General features: G+C 41.3%; 1 protein-coding gene across 1 annotated transcript in view; it reads right to left on the bottom strand.

Annotated features, from left to right (window-relative positions):
- Positions 1-1,025: 1,025 nt before the first annotated feature.
- The window catches only part of LOC116523216 (voltage-dependent R-type calcium channel subunit alpha-1E-like), a gene marked incomplete at its 3' end in the record, with an annotated part of 123,262 nt that continues 107,144 nt past the window's right edge, over positions 1,026-17,143 (bottom strand). The window contains exon 6 of the mRNA XM_032238304.1: positions 1,026-1,129. Within this exon, the coding sequence (XP_032094195.1) occupies positions 1,026-1,129 (104 nt within the window). The remainder of the gene's footprint in view (positions 1,130-17,143) is intronic.

The raw sequence follows: 17,143 nt of genomic DNA, 5'->3' as shown, positions 1-17,143 counted from the left end.
CCGGCTCTTAACTTTCTAAGCAATTCGGAGGCCCGGTTGTTGGAAGAGAGCCGAGGTGGCGCAGTGGTTAAATGCAGCACTGCAGGCTACTTCAGCTGATTGCAGTTCTGCAGTTCGGCTGTTCAAATCTCACCGGCTCAGGGTTGACTCAGCCTTCCATCCTTCCGAGATGGGTAAAATGAGGACCTGGATTGTTGTTAGGGGCAATATGTTGACTCTGTAAACCGCTTAGAGAGGGCTGAAAGCCATATGAAGTGGTATATAAGTCTAACTGCTATTGCTATTGCTAAATCTCGTTTTGTTTCTCCCCCCCCCCCACTTTACAGAGCTAATCCTGTAAGGAAGGCAGGAAGGAAACATTCTGGTGCTGTTTCTAGCCTAATCTTTATTACCCTGCTTACAGAAACTGCCTCTCCAGTTAACCCTTGTTACATTGTAACAGCTAAGGCGAAGCACCCATCGATCTGAGTGACGTTGAGTTGGCCAAACCCACCCAGTCACATGACCACTGATCCAGGGGTGGGTTGCTAATCCCGTTCCAACCGGTTCGGTTGGAACGGGGCCAGCGTCATCGTCGTGCACGCGCGCAGTTCACGCATGCGTCTTAGCGCCTGCGCGATGCTCCAGCTGCTTACGGAGACTCGCGCAGGCACTGTATGTGCCATCCAGCTGCTCATGGAGAATCGCACAGGCACTGTATGTGCCATGCTCCTGCGTGGAAGCGCAGAATCCTTCAAAGACCAGTAAGGAGCGTGGGCGGGCGGGCCCTTCGCCATTCCCGGAAGTTACTTACTTCCGGGTTCGCCAACCAACCGGTTCGTGGGGACTGCCGCAAACCGGTTGAAACCCACCCCTGCACTGATCCCCGCCTACCCAGCTGGTCATCAGGGCAGAGAACCGGTTGTTAAATTATTTGAATCCCACCACTGTCTCTAACATACATCTAATACAACTGAAATCGTGAGTGCCCTGTGAGTAGAAAGGTAAGAAGTCATCATCATCATCGAGTCAAAGAACTGGCTTACCCAGAAAGCACTCCCAGGACAAGGTTGAGAACAAAAAACGATCCGATTATGATGAGGGGAATGAAGTATAACCAGTTCCAGGTGGCTCCTAAGGCATCATTGGTCTGAAAGAAAAACAAAGATAAAAAAATAACCTAAAATTGCACCATGATAAAGCAGCCGTAAAGTGAGATTTGGACATTAAGTGTGGAACCTACTGGGTCAGGCTGGACAGCCTCTTAGAACCCCTTTTACTTCTATATTAAAAGTCACATAGACAAGAGTTGGAACTTGCAATAGAATAACAGGGACAGTTAGAAGTTGCTTAAAGGAAGTGTCCCCATTCACTAACCACAGGATGTTCTCGCCAACCTCCCTATGTCGAAACTTGTGTTAAAAGTCCAAACCACAAAGTTCAATTAAAGTTCGTTAATAACACGTAAGCCATACCTGAAACAAAAGGAGAAGTAAAACCCTCATCTCCTTATAAGGCTTTCTCCTCAAGGTAACCACTAAGAAATGTGTTAAGTATTTCCGTGTTGCAATGCTTTTGAGAATGTATAAGAACGGGTGCTTCGATAGCAATAGCAATAGCAATAGCAATAGCAATAGCAGTTAGACTTATATACCGCTTCATAGGGCTTTCAGCCGTCTCTAAGCGGTTTACAGAGTCAGCATATTGCCCCCAACAACAATCCGGGTCCTCATTTTACCCACCTCGGAAGGATGGAAGGCTGAGTCAATCCTGAGCCGGTGAGATTTGAACAGCCGAACTGCAGAACTGCAGTCAGCTGAAGTAGCCTGCAGTGCTGCATTTAACCACTGCACCACCTTGGCTCATAATATATATATTATATTATGATAATGAAGGTTGTTCAGAACTTGCAATGCTAAGCCATGAGCTAGCTTTCTGAACCTGGCTGCCAAATAAACTTTTCCTGTATCCTGAGAAGTCTAAAGCCTGTCATTTTCTGCAACAATATGCAATCTTTGTTATACACAATGAAGTCTTATTTTTTTATTCAACGTCTGTACACATCCATGTAGTCCTATTTTATTGCTAAATTTATTCCAGTGCTGGAAAGCTACTTGCTTTTCTCCTTTGCACTGGGGACATAGCAGCAACCGTCTTGTATATTGGGGCAGCCCTTGAAGAGCATTCGGAGGCTTCAACTCGTCCAGAATGCAGCCACGCGAGCGATTGTGGGTGCACCTCGGTATACCCACGTTACACCTATCCTCCGCGAGCTGCACTGGCTGCCTATTGGTCTCCGGATACGCTTCAAGGTGCTAGTCGTAACTTATAAAGCCCTTCATGGTATTAGATCTGGGTACTTGAGAGACCGCCTGCTGCCAATTACCTCCCAAAGACCCATTAGATCACACAGGGTTGGCCTCCTCCGGGTTCCGTCTACCAGTCAATGCCACCTGGCTACTACCCGGGGGAAGGCCTTCTCTGTGGCAGCTCCGGCCCTCTGGAACGAACTCCCCGCAGGGATTCGGACCCTCACCTCTCTCCAGGCCTTCAGAAAAGCCGTCAAAACCTGGCTTTGCTGGCAGGCCTGGGGTTGATGAGTTCCCCTCCCCTCTCGACTTGTGTGGTTGCATGATTCTTGCTTATTTTAATTATCTGTATTCTGTTCTATGTTCCCCTTTTCCCCTTTTTTTGAGTTGTTCGCCGCCCTGAGTCCTTCCCGGAGAAGGGCGGCATACAAATAATAAAATTCAATTCAATTCAATATCTCTTAGAAAAAAGCGATCCATGCAACAATGCCCTTTAACGAGGCTCCCAAACTGATTTGTACTCAAACAGCTTTGTCCCCGTGGAAAGTTTGGCAAGTCTAATGAGAACACTTAACGCCGGTCATCCAAGATGTCACAGTTGACCCTGTTCAGCGTATGTTGATTGACAAGGGCAGAGGTTTTCAGGGGTGATAACAAGAGGAAGCTTGTGACATTTTTTACTGCAACGGCCACTTTTTCCAGACTGCATTTGTTGCAAGCTCACCTAGAGCATAATGTTCCCATCGCTTAATTGCATGTTGCTATTAATGTCCACCAAACAGCATTATTTCATCCGAACTAAAATTCAGGGGAGCAGAACAGAGAGGAAGAAAGAAGGGAGCATTCTCGGGAAGATACAAGTCGTGAAGTAAAAGATTGAGAGTTTAAAAGGCTTCTGGCAAGGTTGCTCAGGGCTGAAATATGGTTATTCATTGCCTTTTAATAAGGGCCTGCCCTCTCTCATCTCTCCAGATCTCTCTCTCTCTCTCTCTTGTTCTTTTGGCAAGGATTCGGCCCATGATGTTGGTCAGCACAATGATGCAGCAAAACGTGACTGTCTGGGAAAGACAAGCATTCATCTTCATCTTATTACTGTTCTTGGCAATAATTAAACCCTCATCTCTCTCTCTCTCTCTCTCTCTCTGACTCATCTGTACATCATATCCAAGCAAACCAGTGTAAGAGCTTCATTTGAGCTTCTTAAAAGCCATAATCTCCAAGGACTAGTGGGGAAAATGCTGTTTTTAAATGTTATCATGCTTGACTTATGAGCATCACTAAAGGTTCTGAAGCTGAAACCGAGCCATCTTCTAACACCCATATTGAAGTCTTCGGCATATCAGGCTGAGGTTTGTTTTTATTGTGATTCACTATCTAAAATTAAAAAAAATACATTTAGATAAAAATGCTTAAGCTGGTTTTATGTACAGTACAGATACAGGAAGAGAATAGAACGGCAGAAGATTTGGTGGGAGGACAGATGACAGAAATGTGAAGTACTGAAAGACTTTTTTTTATAACCAACATAACCCACCACCCCCTGAAACCTTAATCCCTCTAGTTAAAGTGTTTTTTAGGATTAGATGTAAATCATCACTTCTACCAAGATTACCTGGATGTCTCAAGAAGACCTACAGTCACTCACGCCCTTGTGACCTCAAGACTGGATTATTGTAACGCGCTCTACATGGGGCTGCCCTTGAAGAGTGTTCAAAGACTCCAATTAGTCCAGAATGCAGCCGCGCGAGCGATTGTGGGTACACCAAGGTACACCCACGTTACACCTATCCTCCGCGAGCTGCACTGGCTACCTATTAGTCTCTGAATCCGCTTCAAGGTGCTGGTCGCTACCTATAAAGCCCTACATGGCATCGGACCTGGGTACCTGAGAGACCACCTTCTGCCAATTACCTCTCTCAGACCAATTAGATCGCACAGGTTGGGTCTCCTCCGGATTCCATCGGCCAGCCAATGTTGGCTGGCGACTCCCCGGGGGAGAGCCTTCTCTGTTGCAGCTCCGGCCCTCTGGAACGAGCTCCCTGTTGAGATCCGGATCCTTACTACCCTCTCGGCCTTCCGCAAAGCCACCAAGTCCTGGCTGTTCCAGCAGGCTGGGGGGAGCTGAGAAGCATCTACCTCCATGGAAATTGTGAATGTTGGTTTTGTTTTTAATATGTTGTCTTTGTCTCATTTTCCCCCTTTCCCTTGTCTTTTGTGAGCCGCCTGGAGTCCTCCGGGAGTGGGCGGCATACAAGACAAATAAATAAATAATAAATAAATAAATACAAAGAATTTGCATATGGATGGATGAAGCCATCTGGGGGGCAATGATAGGCAAGGTTGAAAGAACTGCCCCCTTGTCTGACACAGTCAGCAAATGTTTTCTTTTTGGAGAACCACTTGAAACGTACAAAAAGATGTAGCTGTGGTTCTTCCTTTCTTTGATACTGTCAGAATTCTCTAGGGATGAGGAATGGTAAAGGTGAACAGGTAGGCAGATAAATAAAAGACTTCTCAGATGATCATAGTGCATCCTATCAACATTAAGTCATTAGAGTCATTTTGAGGTGTATGGAAACACCTCTTTCTGGATCTCTTTTGTGAATCAGGTCTGGCTGAACAGAATGTATAAACAGTAAATATAGCAAAGAAGGAACATTTTCAATGACCAGTGACGTGTAGTGAGGGGAAGCAGGGGAGGCAGAGCCTCACCACTGTCATCATGAAAAGAAAAAAAATTAAAAGGAAAAAGGCTGAGGTAGTTGCTGCCAGAGTCACAGTGGATGACTCTGCTTAGTGCTTAACTGTTTAAAAAAGCCTCTAAAAAGTCCCCTCTACAGGAGGAGGCGGGAGAACCACGTGCCTCATTTAGTCTGACTTTGTGATCACTCGAGCAGAGTTAAGCAAGGGTTAAAAGCCAAAAAAATTCCTTATGTAGATGAGGCATGTGGTTCTCCTGCCTCCTCCTGTAGAGGGCACTTTTTTAAGAGGCTTTTTTAAACAGTTAAGCAGAGTCGTCCATTGGGGACTCTGGCAGCAGCTAACCCAGCCTGACCTCAGCAGCTCTTGCCTTTTTCCTTTTACATTTTTACATTTTCATGAGGGCAGGCAAGAGCAGAGTTGAAATCCTCTGTGATTGTGAAACAGCTGGAAAAGGTATGTGGGTCGGAGGGAGGGGGAGGAATTCAAAATTAATGTAATTTGTAAGTAATTGTAAGTAATTTGTGTGTGTGTGTGTGTGTTTGTTTCTTCACTCAGAGGGAAGTGGGTAGGAGAGGCAGGGAGGGAAGCCCGCCAGCTTTCTACCTCTGTGTCAGGGCAGCCCGCCAGCAGACGGGTCTTTTACCCGTCTCTGCTGGTGGGCTGGCACTTTCTTTCTTTTGCCGCAAAAGAAAGAAAGCGGCTTTTGGCTGCCCCGCCGACATAGCAGCGGGGCAGCCAAAAGCCGCTTTCTTTCTTTTTTGCCTCACCAGCCATAAACCTCACCGCACGTCACTGTCAATGACACGTCACTTATTTCAACTATTTACTTCACTGTATCATTGAATTATCTCTTGTTTTTTTGCTATTATCTGAAAAATCATACACAAGCAAAGAGGAGGAGGTGGAATCATGAACAGACAGTAAAAACAGTTTGAAGGACACTGCACACCTGCACTGGGAAATGTAGTTTCAATTAACGGCACTTGGAAGCCAGGATAGTAGCAGTGTTTTCTCCCGGGATGAAGTCACCTAACTGCTTAACTCTTCCTTAAATAGATACTCACACATGGCAATTATCACATTATTCCTCAGAAGGGAGTGCAGAAGGAAAGAGAAAAAAATGGAGGAAAGGAAGATTTTACATTGCCGTTATTTACCAAGAATTACAGTTTGGATCGCCACCTGAGGCTGCTTCAGCAGAGTAAAACAGAGACTTTCTGGGCTAAAGATAATGTATTGCTGGCTGAATTGTGCTCAGATCAAGATCTGAGCTCAAACAAGATGCTTCAGAATATAGTGTCTGGAGGAGAGCGAACTAAAATTATTGCTATGTTGACAGGGCATGAATAGAAGATAAGGTTCTTTATAGAATTTCCATTAAGGCTGACAAAACAGAAGATTTTTATTGTCTGCCAATTGCACTAGCTGAGATCATAGATTAATTCTGCACCCAAAAAAAAAGAGATGCTGTTCTTCATTACTGGACGAATGTAAAGAAAGCTGTATAGCACTTAAAGACTGTATGATAAAGTGGGCACAAAACTTTGAAGAACCAATAATGTTGGATACATGGGAAAAGATCTGGGTAAGAAATGTAAAATTTACACAAGCCCAGAATTTGAGAGAAAACTTTTATAAGATGTTTTATAGATGGCATTTAGATCCTAAAAAAACCTGGCCTGTATGTATCCGAATTTACAACCTAAATGCTGGAGATGTGATTGTCTCGATGCTACATACTATCATATATGGTGGACTTGTAAAAAGGTAAAAGCATTTTGGATAAAAATATGGTGGGTTATGCAAAATGTTCTTTAAAAAAAGGATAAAGTTTACCCCTCAGTTATTCTTGTTAGGTATAATTACTGATTGTACAGTTATAGAGACTAACTTGATTTTTGCATTTAACAACCGCAGCAAGACTGTTGGTGGCGCAATACTGGAAGAAGGAAGATTTGCCTACTATTCAAGAATGGACATTAAAAATAACAAACCTAGCAGAGATGGCTAAAATATCTGCATATCTCAAGGATCACTCAAATGAGAGATATAAACTGGAGTGGAGAAGATGGATTGACTATATTCAAAATAAATACGGGACTAAGAAATTCCAGATAGTTTATGACTGAAGAAACAAGGAATGATATAATCTGTTTAGAGTTAGCCTAGCAAAGAGGAGTTAAAGCCCAAATGTAAGATTATACTAACTTTTTTGTAAGTTTATTTTAGAATATTTTTGTTAAAGATTTATACCCTGTATTGGTTCTGGGAAGTCGGGGGGGGGGAGGTTGGGGGGGGTTGGGGGGAGGATAGGGGGGGAAGGTAAACATTTGTAAAAGTTTTTTTTTTCAAAAGTTTTCAATAAAAAAAGAAAACTGTATGGCACAATAGCATAAATTATTGTTGCCCATTTCCTGTGCACTTGGGACATGATCAGAAGTTTCACTGAAAATGATTCTGATGCAACTTTTCTGATGTCTTCTATAAGCCTGTTGAACATTCAGTCAGGCTGCTGGAGATCAGAATCAAATTCCACTCAAAAGCCAGCTCCACTTAAAACTCAACTCAAAATCTTCATTAACTTTCTTCATTAACGGCTACGCGTGGAATTTGCTAAAAACTCCTATCAAAATGGAAATCACTCATCTCTGAATGAACAATTGGCACTCTAAATGAACAAACCTGGGAAGTGAGACAAAATGATGCCATTGTCTTCTAAATTTTAGATTATCCTTCTGTGCAGTCCAAGGAAGTCTGATTTCACACTCCTAGAACAGCCTCCTGAGACTGGCACGAACTGGTTGTGTGGAAATGCTCACCAAGGTCACGAGTCCAGTGTGAGTCTGAATACATTTGAGATTGTATAGAGTAAGAAACAAAGCCTTTGCTTCATAGCTGATTCTGCTTTCTTTTTGCTTTCTTTTGCTTTAGAGCCGAGGTGGAGCAGTGGTTAAATGCAGCACTGCAGGCTACTTCAGCTGACTGCAGTTCTGCAGTTCGGCTGTTCAAATCTCACTGGCTCAGGGTTGACTCAGCCTTCCATCCTTCCGAGGTGGGTAAAATGAGGACCCGGATTGTTGTTGGGAGCAATATGCTGATTCTGTAAACCGCTTAGAGAGGGCTGAAAGCCCTATGAAGCGGTATATAAGTCTAACTGCTATTGCTATTTTAAAAAAGCAATATTTTTGCTGTTGCTTAGCCAATATTCTGAATTAGAAATGACCAATTACAAATGGCTCCACTGTAATTCCAGATGGCATCCTCTGCCCACCCTCACTGCAGATTTATGGTTCTTATGTGTCTAGTATCCCCTCCGTTGGGAAATGAGATATTTGTAATTTCCAGACTTCTGTACCATTAAGCAATTCTGAGCTGCTTTATAGAATATGGCAGAGCTGAACTAAATGATCTCTTCACCCATTATTAATACTCTTGCAAAGGTTTGAATAATTTGCAGTAGCATCTAAACATATAATAGTATCTGCAAGCTGTCTTTCAGTAATATTTGACATGCAAGAAGGCAGTGTTAGGGAACGTCCTTTCAGTTAGTAAGTTGATTTTTTTTTATGATACCCGATATGCATTCGTCTAGAGTTGAAAACTGAAAACTGACAGGCAATATCTCTAAATATTGATAATATCTGACATAAAGTATTCACCATTTGACCTATATCTGACAGATGGCATGCGATTGTAATAGGTATTTGACAGCTCTAGATTTAAAATAGAATGCATAAATGTTAAACTAATTTCATCCATTCATTCATTCATTTAGCCAACCATATCAAATAGACAAGCTTAATGTGTAATGTAACAAGTGTAATGTGTGTGGATGTAAATATGTCTGTGTATCCGTCTCTCTATCTCTCTCTGTATGTATTGGGAGGTGGGAGAGAGATAGTTCATTTCAGTTCTAGGATATAACCTCTAAAATAGGGCTAATGGTCTCTGAATTTGCATTGCTGGGAAATATTTGATCACAGGCGAATTTATTTATTCCACTGCTAAAATAAAACACTCCCAAATGGCTCAACTATAGAATCATTTTTGCATCTTGGCTGACTGAGAAATCTGCCCTTGCCAAGGCAGAATATAAATGATTTGCTGGGAAAAGAAGACCTTGCTATCATAAACAAACTTCTCTGTGTGCATCTGTGTATATTTATTTCACACAGACACACACATGCAGACACACTTCTCAAGGAATTATGCATCCCATGAGATTTTAGTCATCCAGAATGACAACATTCAGTAAATAACATACAATCGACTGTTAGATTGGAAACTGTAAAAACGTTATTGAAGAGGTTGGTGAAAAATCACCTCCATATTTTTGCCAAAAGAACTATATGCTAATGACCTTGAAGACATTGATGAGGACGCTCAATCTTTATTTTTACTCAATACTATCAAATATGTTTTAATTTACAGGATTCAAAAATCTATTTTTGTTAGATAAATTGATATCTCTCTATTTTTATATGTCCTCTTATATTCCTCTTTTGGTGCTGCTTAAAATTGTGCTCCAGAAAGCAGCTTCTTCCATAAATAGCAATAGCAGTTAGACTTATATACCGCTTCATAGGGCTTTCAGCCCTCTCTAAGCGATTTACAGAGTCAGCATATTGCCCGCAACAACAATCCGGGTCCTCATTTTACCCACCTCGGAAGGACGGAAGGCTGAGTCAACCCTGAGCCGGTGAGATTTGAACAGCCGAACTGCAGAACTCTTCCCCTTATCTTGGGATGTGAAATCTAGTTTTTGTTTCCTGTTTTTAGAATACAGCCTATTTCAAGCAGGAGGAAGGTGGCTTTAGGCACAAAGCATATTTCCTCTCTCTGGAACTCTGTGCCATGAAATCTCACCTAGAAACTACCTGGTCTCCACATATTAACAAACAAACATAATTGTTTAATATTTGAGGGTTTTATAAGAAGGCCAGAAATTCTGCTGATTTGTTGCAATATTACCTGGAGATGTAAAGGGTATTTATAAATAATAGTGGTAACCCTTTTTGTTTAACAATTAATTGGTTTGTTTAAGTGTTGTGCATAGATTGTTGTATATTTTTAAATTTTATTTTGTTTATGTATTTTGGCCATGTCATGCAGGGGAATTCGTTGGAGAAAGCAATTATGTTTGGAAGACTGAAGAGTAAAAGGAAACCAGGCCATCAAGGAACACAGTGGCTGGACAATTAAAGCTGAAACCTACCAATGCAACTCGAAAAAGCAGTGCAACATTGAGAGATCTGGAGAGATTTGGCCCATAGCTGAGGTGGGTTCCTACCAGTTCGCACCAGTTCAGTAGAGCCGGTTCGTCAAATCTACTGAACCGGTTAGAAGAGGTTCCACCAGTGGACCCGGAAAGCAGGCCACACCTACAGAAGAGGTTCCAAAAAGTTTTGAAACCCACCACTGAGACACACACACACACACACACACACACAGACTCACACATAGACTCAAACAGAGAGTAAGAGAAAGAAAGGAAGAAATAAATTAATAAAAAAAGAAAAAAAGAAAGAAAAAGTGAGAGAGAGATGAAAGAAAAAAAGGAAAAAGGGACAGAGAGACAAATTGAAGGAAAGAGAGAGAGAGACAGAGACAGAGAGACAGAGAAAGAAAGAAAGAAAGAAAGAAAGAAAGAACGGAAGGAAGGAAGGAAGGAAGGAAGGAAGGAAGGAAGGAAGGAAGGAAGGAAACACATGCACAGCAAGGCGCTCCCACCAGGTCACATGGCTGGCAAGCCACTCCCACAAAGGAGGCCACACCCACAGGGTAGGTTCGAAATTTTTTTGAAACCCACCACTGGCTATTTAGACTATTCCAGGGCAAATGATCCTTTGGTTGCCCACTAAAGCCTCTTTTGCCTCTTCCTAACGAATTCTTATTTTGATATCTCAACTCAGAAATGTTTCTCATTTCTCTTTCAATTTGGACAGCTTCAATTTGATTGCTTGATAAAAGTTACGTTTCATTATAGCCGTCAATTTCTGGTATCCATCTGCTGTGCAATGAATTTGAATTGATATATTTGCTTGTCACAATGGCTTAATAAGAAAATTGGTAGCTTTCCCTCATAGAATGAAAGCCGATCGGCTTAGGTAAAGCTGTTTTGTAAACTAAGCATTCAAAGCAGCTTTAAAGAGTTCAGCGAGCAGTTCTTGGCAAATTATATGCTGATTTCCAAGGAAAACCAACAGTCCTGTAAAAATCAGTGTATGGTAAGTGCGGCAAGACTATTATATGCGCAACTTTGGAGAAACACTGAAATATCCACAAGAAAGGAATGGATTGTGAAGATGGCAAAATTTGCAGAAATGGAAAAATTGGTCTGTTTGATCAGGGATAAAGAAGTTCAAGATTGGAAACCTTTTATTGCCTTTTTACTGAAATTGGAAGAAAACGAAACGACAATTTCTAGATGTGGTGATTCAAATATTTCATAAACTTTTAAAGCTTGCTATTGGATTTATAATGGATTTAAAAAAAAATAATGTGGAAAAGATTTGATCATCCAATCACCCTGTTACATGTCATCAGTAAGAAGACTTTTTCCCAGTACTTCCTATTGCTATGTCACTTTTTCTGTGTATGTTAAAACATAGTGGATATTGTGCCGAATAGAGCCGAGGTGGCGCAGTGGTTAGGGTGCAGTACTGCAGGCCACTTCAGCTGACTGCTATCTGCAGTTCAGTGGTTCTAATCTCACCGGCTCAAGGTTGACTCAGCCTTCCATCCTTCCGAGGTGGGTGAAATGAGGACCCAGACTGTGGGGGCAATATGCTGACTCTGTAAACCGCTTAGAGAGGGCTGAAAGCCCTATGAAGCGGTATATAAGTCTAACTGCTGTTGCTATTGCTTTATGAGAAAGAATCTTTAGCATAAACTGTGGGTTTCCTGTATCAGTAAATACTAAATAAAACTTTAATATCTAATGCCTCATCACATTACTAGTACATATTCCATTTATGAAGCATTTTATGTGGAGACTTTATATTTCTGAGTAGGCCTTCTGGAGCTTGTTGTTTTGGCTTGTCTTGAGTTTTGCTGAATTTTTTCCATTTTTTAAGATTGTTGGGATGATGTAACAAATATTAACTTATACAGTACTACTATTCACAGCACACTCCTGCTTGTGTCTACTCACAAGCAAATCCCTGAATTCAGTGAGGCTTATTCCAGAGTAACTGTGTCCATGATTATTGCTTAAATTCCGGCTTGTTTCCGGCTTGTTTCCTGAGATCAATTGTTGCCAATTTTGTTCACACTTTGACTCTTATTGAACAATACAGAATTCAAGACTTGTTGACAGAAAATCATGTTAGCACTCATGCTGTAAACTTCGAATAAAATAAGGGAATTAAAAATACTACAGTTGTGCCTTAGCGAAATGCCATGTTTTAAAGTTTGCAACATCTTGGAAATGTTTGTTCTTGTCAGTTCTTTTCTGCTTTCTTCTCCTTTCAGACTGAAAGATGAGTCTAGAAATTTAATTACTACTCCCGGTACAATCCCAGCCCTCTCAATGGCATCAAGTCATGTAAGAAAGATTTTCAAATTTGATACTAATACATATATTAATTAGGAACATTTTAAAGACTAATGCACCATTAAGACCAGGGGGGGCTTTTGCCCAAGTTCGCCTGGTGCACCAATTGTGGCCCTATTTGGATCGGGATTAAGATTTAAGATTTAAGATTTAAGATTTAAGATTTAAGATTTAAGATTTAAGATTTAAGATTTAAGATTTAAGATTTAAGATTTAAGATTTAAGATTTAAGATTTAAGATTTAAGATTTAAGATTTAAGATTTAAGATTTAAGATTTAAGATTTAAGATTTAAGATTTAAGATTTAAGATTTAAGATTTAAGATTTAAGATTTAAGATTTAAGATTTAAGATTTAAGATTTAAGATTTAAGATTTAAGATTTAAGATTTAAGATTTAAGATTTAAGATTTAAGATTTAGTTTATTTGTATGCCGCCCTTCTCCGGGAGGGACTCAGGGCGGCGAACAACTCAAAAGGGGAAAAGGGGATACAAACACAATACACGTAATTAAAATACACAAGAGTCATACAGCCATACAAGTCGAGAGGGGAGGGGAACTCATCAACCCCAGGCCTGCCAGCACAGCCAGGTTTTGACGGCTTTCCGGAAGGCCTGGAGAGAGGTGAGAGTCCGAATCTCCGTCGGGAGTTCATTCCAAAGGGCCGGAGCTGCTACAGAGAAGGCCCTCCCCCGGATGGTAGCCAGATGGCATTGGCTGGTAGACGGAAGCCAGAGGAGACCGACCAATGCACTTCTAATGGTCACTGATGCCCTGGTCACCCCGAGGCTGGATTATTGTAATGTGCTCTACATGGGGCTACCCTCGAAGAGCGTTCGGAGACTGCAGCTAGTCCAGAATGCGGCCGCGCGGGTGATAATGGGTATGCCTAGGCACACCCACGTTACACCTATCCTCCGTGAGCTGCACTGGCTGCCTATTGGTCTCCGGACTCAATCCAAGGTGTTGGTTATTACCTTTAAAGCCCTACATGGCTTAGGGCCAGGACACTTTCGAGACCGCCTGCTGACACACACCTCCTAGCGACCAGTAAGATCCCATAGATTGGGCCTCCTTCGGGTGCCGTCGGCCATACAATGTCGGCTGGCGGGCCCTCGGAGGAGAGCCTTCTCGGTGGCTGCTCCAACTCTTTGGAACCAGCTCCCCCCGGAAATCCGGACCATACCCACTTTGATGGCCTTCAGGAAAGCCGTAAAAACTTGGCTGTTCCAGTAGGCATGGGGCTGTTGACCACACTATTGAGGTCCGGCCCCGACTAGAATGAATTTATGATGGATGATCATTGTTTTAAATTGCATTGTTTTAAATAGATAGATAGATAGATAGATAGATAGATAGATAGATAGATAGATAGATAGATAGATAGATAGATAAGATAGATAGATAGATAGATAGATAGATAGATAGATAGATAGATAGATAGATAGATAGATAGATAGATAGATAGATAGATAGATAGATATAATATAATGATAGATAGATAGATAGATAGATAGATAGATAGATAGATAGATAGATAGATGATAGATGATAGATGATAGATGATAGATGATAGATGAGAGATGAGAGATGAGAGATAGATAGATAGATAGATAGATAGATAGATAGATAGATGATAGATAGATAGATAGATAGATAGATAGATAGATAGATAGATAGATAGATAGATAGATAGATATGGATAGATATGATATAGATAGATAGATAGATAGATAGATAGATAGATAGATAGATAGATAGATATAGATAGATATAGATATAGATATAGATATAGACATAGACATAGACATAGACATAGACATAGACATAGACATAGACATAGACATAGACAGATATAGATATAGATATAGATATAGATATAGATATAGATATAGACATAGACATAGACATAGACATAGACATAGACATAGACAGATATAGATATAGATATAGATATAGATATAGATATAGATATAGATAGATATAGATAGATATAGATAGATTAGATATATATAGATATATATTCTGCTGTAAGCCGCCCGGAGTCCTTTGGGATTGGGCGGCATATAAAAGTTTTAAATAAATAAATAAATAAATAAATAAATAAGAGTATTAAAAACAGAAAATACAAATCATAATGTTTGGATGCATGAATCAAACATTATTGTCTTTGAATCAAAGAATTTAAGACAGGATAGTACAATGTAAACAGAATGGCAGATCAATTACAATGCAAGTCAGAATTGCAAGTTAGAAGTAAAGGCCCTGGAAGAAGGAAGACTTGCCTACAACTCAAGAATGGACATTGAAAGTTACAAACTTAGCCGAGATGGCTAAAATATCGGCATATCTTAAAGATCACTCAAATGAGAGATATAAACGAGACTGGAAAAAATGGATTGACTATATACAAAATAAATATGGGACCAAGAAATTCCAGTTAGCCTATGCTTAAGATCAGAAATGATTTAAATTGTTTAAAGTTAGCTCAGCAAGAAGAAGCTAAGGTCAAGGTAGAATGTTATTAATTTTTTTTATTTTTTTTTTCTCAACAGATTTTAGACTGTGTTTGTTAGAAATCCATACCGTGTACGGGTTCTGGGAAGTCGGGGGGGGGGGGAAGGTGGAGGGGGGTTGGGGGAGAGGGTGGAGGGAGGGAGGGGTATATATTAGGCTAGACAAGAATTTGGTGGTAAACTAGAATTATTTTGACATACAAAAAATTGTACTTCGATGTCTTACGATTGAGGAATGATGAAATGTTTGCCTTAAAAGAAATAAAACTTTTGAAACAGAAAAAAGAAGTAAAGGCCCTTTTGGAAGGACATGTCCTCCCTCCAAAGAGACTGTGAGGAGTCCATCCATCAGTAAGAAAAGCACAGCAGTAAAGATTATATACGTTCTCTGATTAAATGCTATCTATACGTGCTCAATGAAAGCCAAATTAGCTATTGTGAGCTTGGCTGCCATCAAGAGCGACAGCATTCCCTTCCCTATCACTATCTAATAAAAGATGAGGTCATTGCACAGCTTCCCTGTCCACTCTATTGCCCAGCTTCTTCATAGGGGAAACTCATGCATGCTGATGTCTTATCTGCTCTGACCCCCTCCTCCATCCAGTAACAAAAGCTGAGACAAGCTTAAATGGAATGTCCTTTAATAACAAGACCAGAATCTCGGTGGCTGAAAGCCAAGTAAACAAACAGATAAGGACTTTGGCAGCAAGTCCGACAAACCTTGGCAGCAATTCAGACAAACCTTGGCAGCAATCCAGCCTGCCAAGTTAGTTTCTCTTTAGTCAAAGCGTTGACTTCTGCAAGAAGGGCGTGGCACAAGCAGTCTCTTTTATAGTCTGGAGAGGAGCCTGATGACCACCAGCTGAGCACAATTACTTCCTGTAATTGTGTAATTGCTCCTGACGCTGAGTAGCTCTTCGATGGCGTGCATCCCGGAACAACTCACTGTTGGTTTCTGGATCACTCTCCCTTGTCTCCTCCCCACTGATCCAAGGCTCAGGTGCCACCTGGTGGCCAACCAGCCTCTCTGTGCCCTGCTCGGAGTCGGAACCCTGTCCAGGGTCCTCCACATCCTCCAGAGCCGACTCATAGGGCCCCTTGCTGTCGGAGTCTAGTGGCAGCTCCAACGGTTCCTGCTGGGCCACAACACTTATCATACATCTCATTTGATTTTATACACTTCTGTTTGCCATAGCCATGAGGCCCAAGAGGGCATTACAATGGCAATGTAGTTTTCCAACATGGGAAACAGCCTTTTAAGCCAAAAAAAAATGCTGGAGAGAGGACTGGTCCCCAGTGGCTTGATCATTCGTGATCCCTCCAACAAACCACCTGGTTTTGACCTGCCTCATTTTGTCTGGTTGAAATTGAACAGAATTAGGTGGGATACTGGAAGAAGTGCCTCTTACCCTTATCTCAGTGGGGATTGGAAAGATTGTTGCAATTGTGGGGTTGAAATGCAAACTATTATACATATTGTACAAGACTGCCCACAACATCAGTGGTGGGATTCAGCCAGTTCCGCACCTATTCGGGAGAACCGGTTGGTAACTTTCTAAGAGGTTCAGAGAACCGATTGTTGGAAGAAATCTTCTTTTGGGTTTTTTTCCACTTCACAGGGCTAATCCTGTAAGGAAGGCAGGAAGGAAACATTCTGGTGTTGTTTCTAGCCTCATCTTTATTGCCCTGCTTACAGAAACTGCCTCTCCAGTTAACCCTTATTACCATTGTAACAACTAAGGCGAAGCGCCCATCAACCTGAGTAATGTTGAGTTGACCACGCCCACACAGTCACATGACCACTAAGCCTTGCCTACACACCTGGTCATTAGGACAGAGAACTGGTTGTTAAATTATTTGAATCCCACCACTGCACAACATGCATTCTCTAGTTCCCTAGAAAATCTGTGCGAAGCAAACCCAGAAGTGATCATTGTCCAGATCACTGAACTGGACAACCAGTTTTGAAGTCACTGTCATATCTCCATAGAAATCTTGTATATAATTACATGGATGGTGTATACACGGATTGTTTACATTTCTTTTGTCTCATCATATGCTAAATAATCTCCTTTGATAGT

The sequence above is a fragment of the Thamnophis elegans genome, unplaced genomic scaffold (genome assembly GCF_009769535.1).
Source record: "Thamnophis elegans isolate rThaEle1 unplaced genomic scaffold, rThaEle1.pri scaffold_107_arrow_ctg1, whole genome shotgun sequence".
NCBI lineage: Eukaryota > Metazoa > Chordata > Lepidosauria > Squamata > Colubridae > Thamnophis > Thamnophis elegans.
This window is presented reverse-complemented; position numbering and strand designations above follow the sequence as displayed.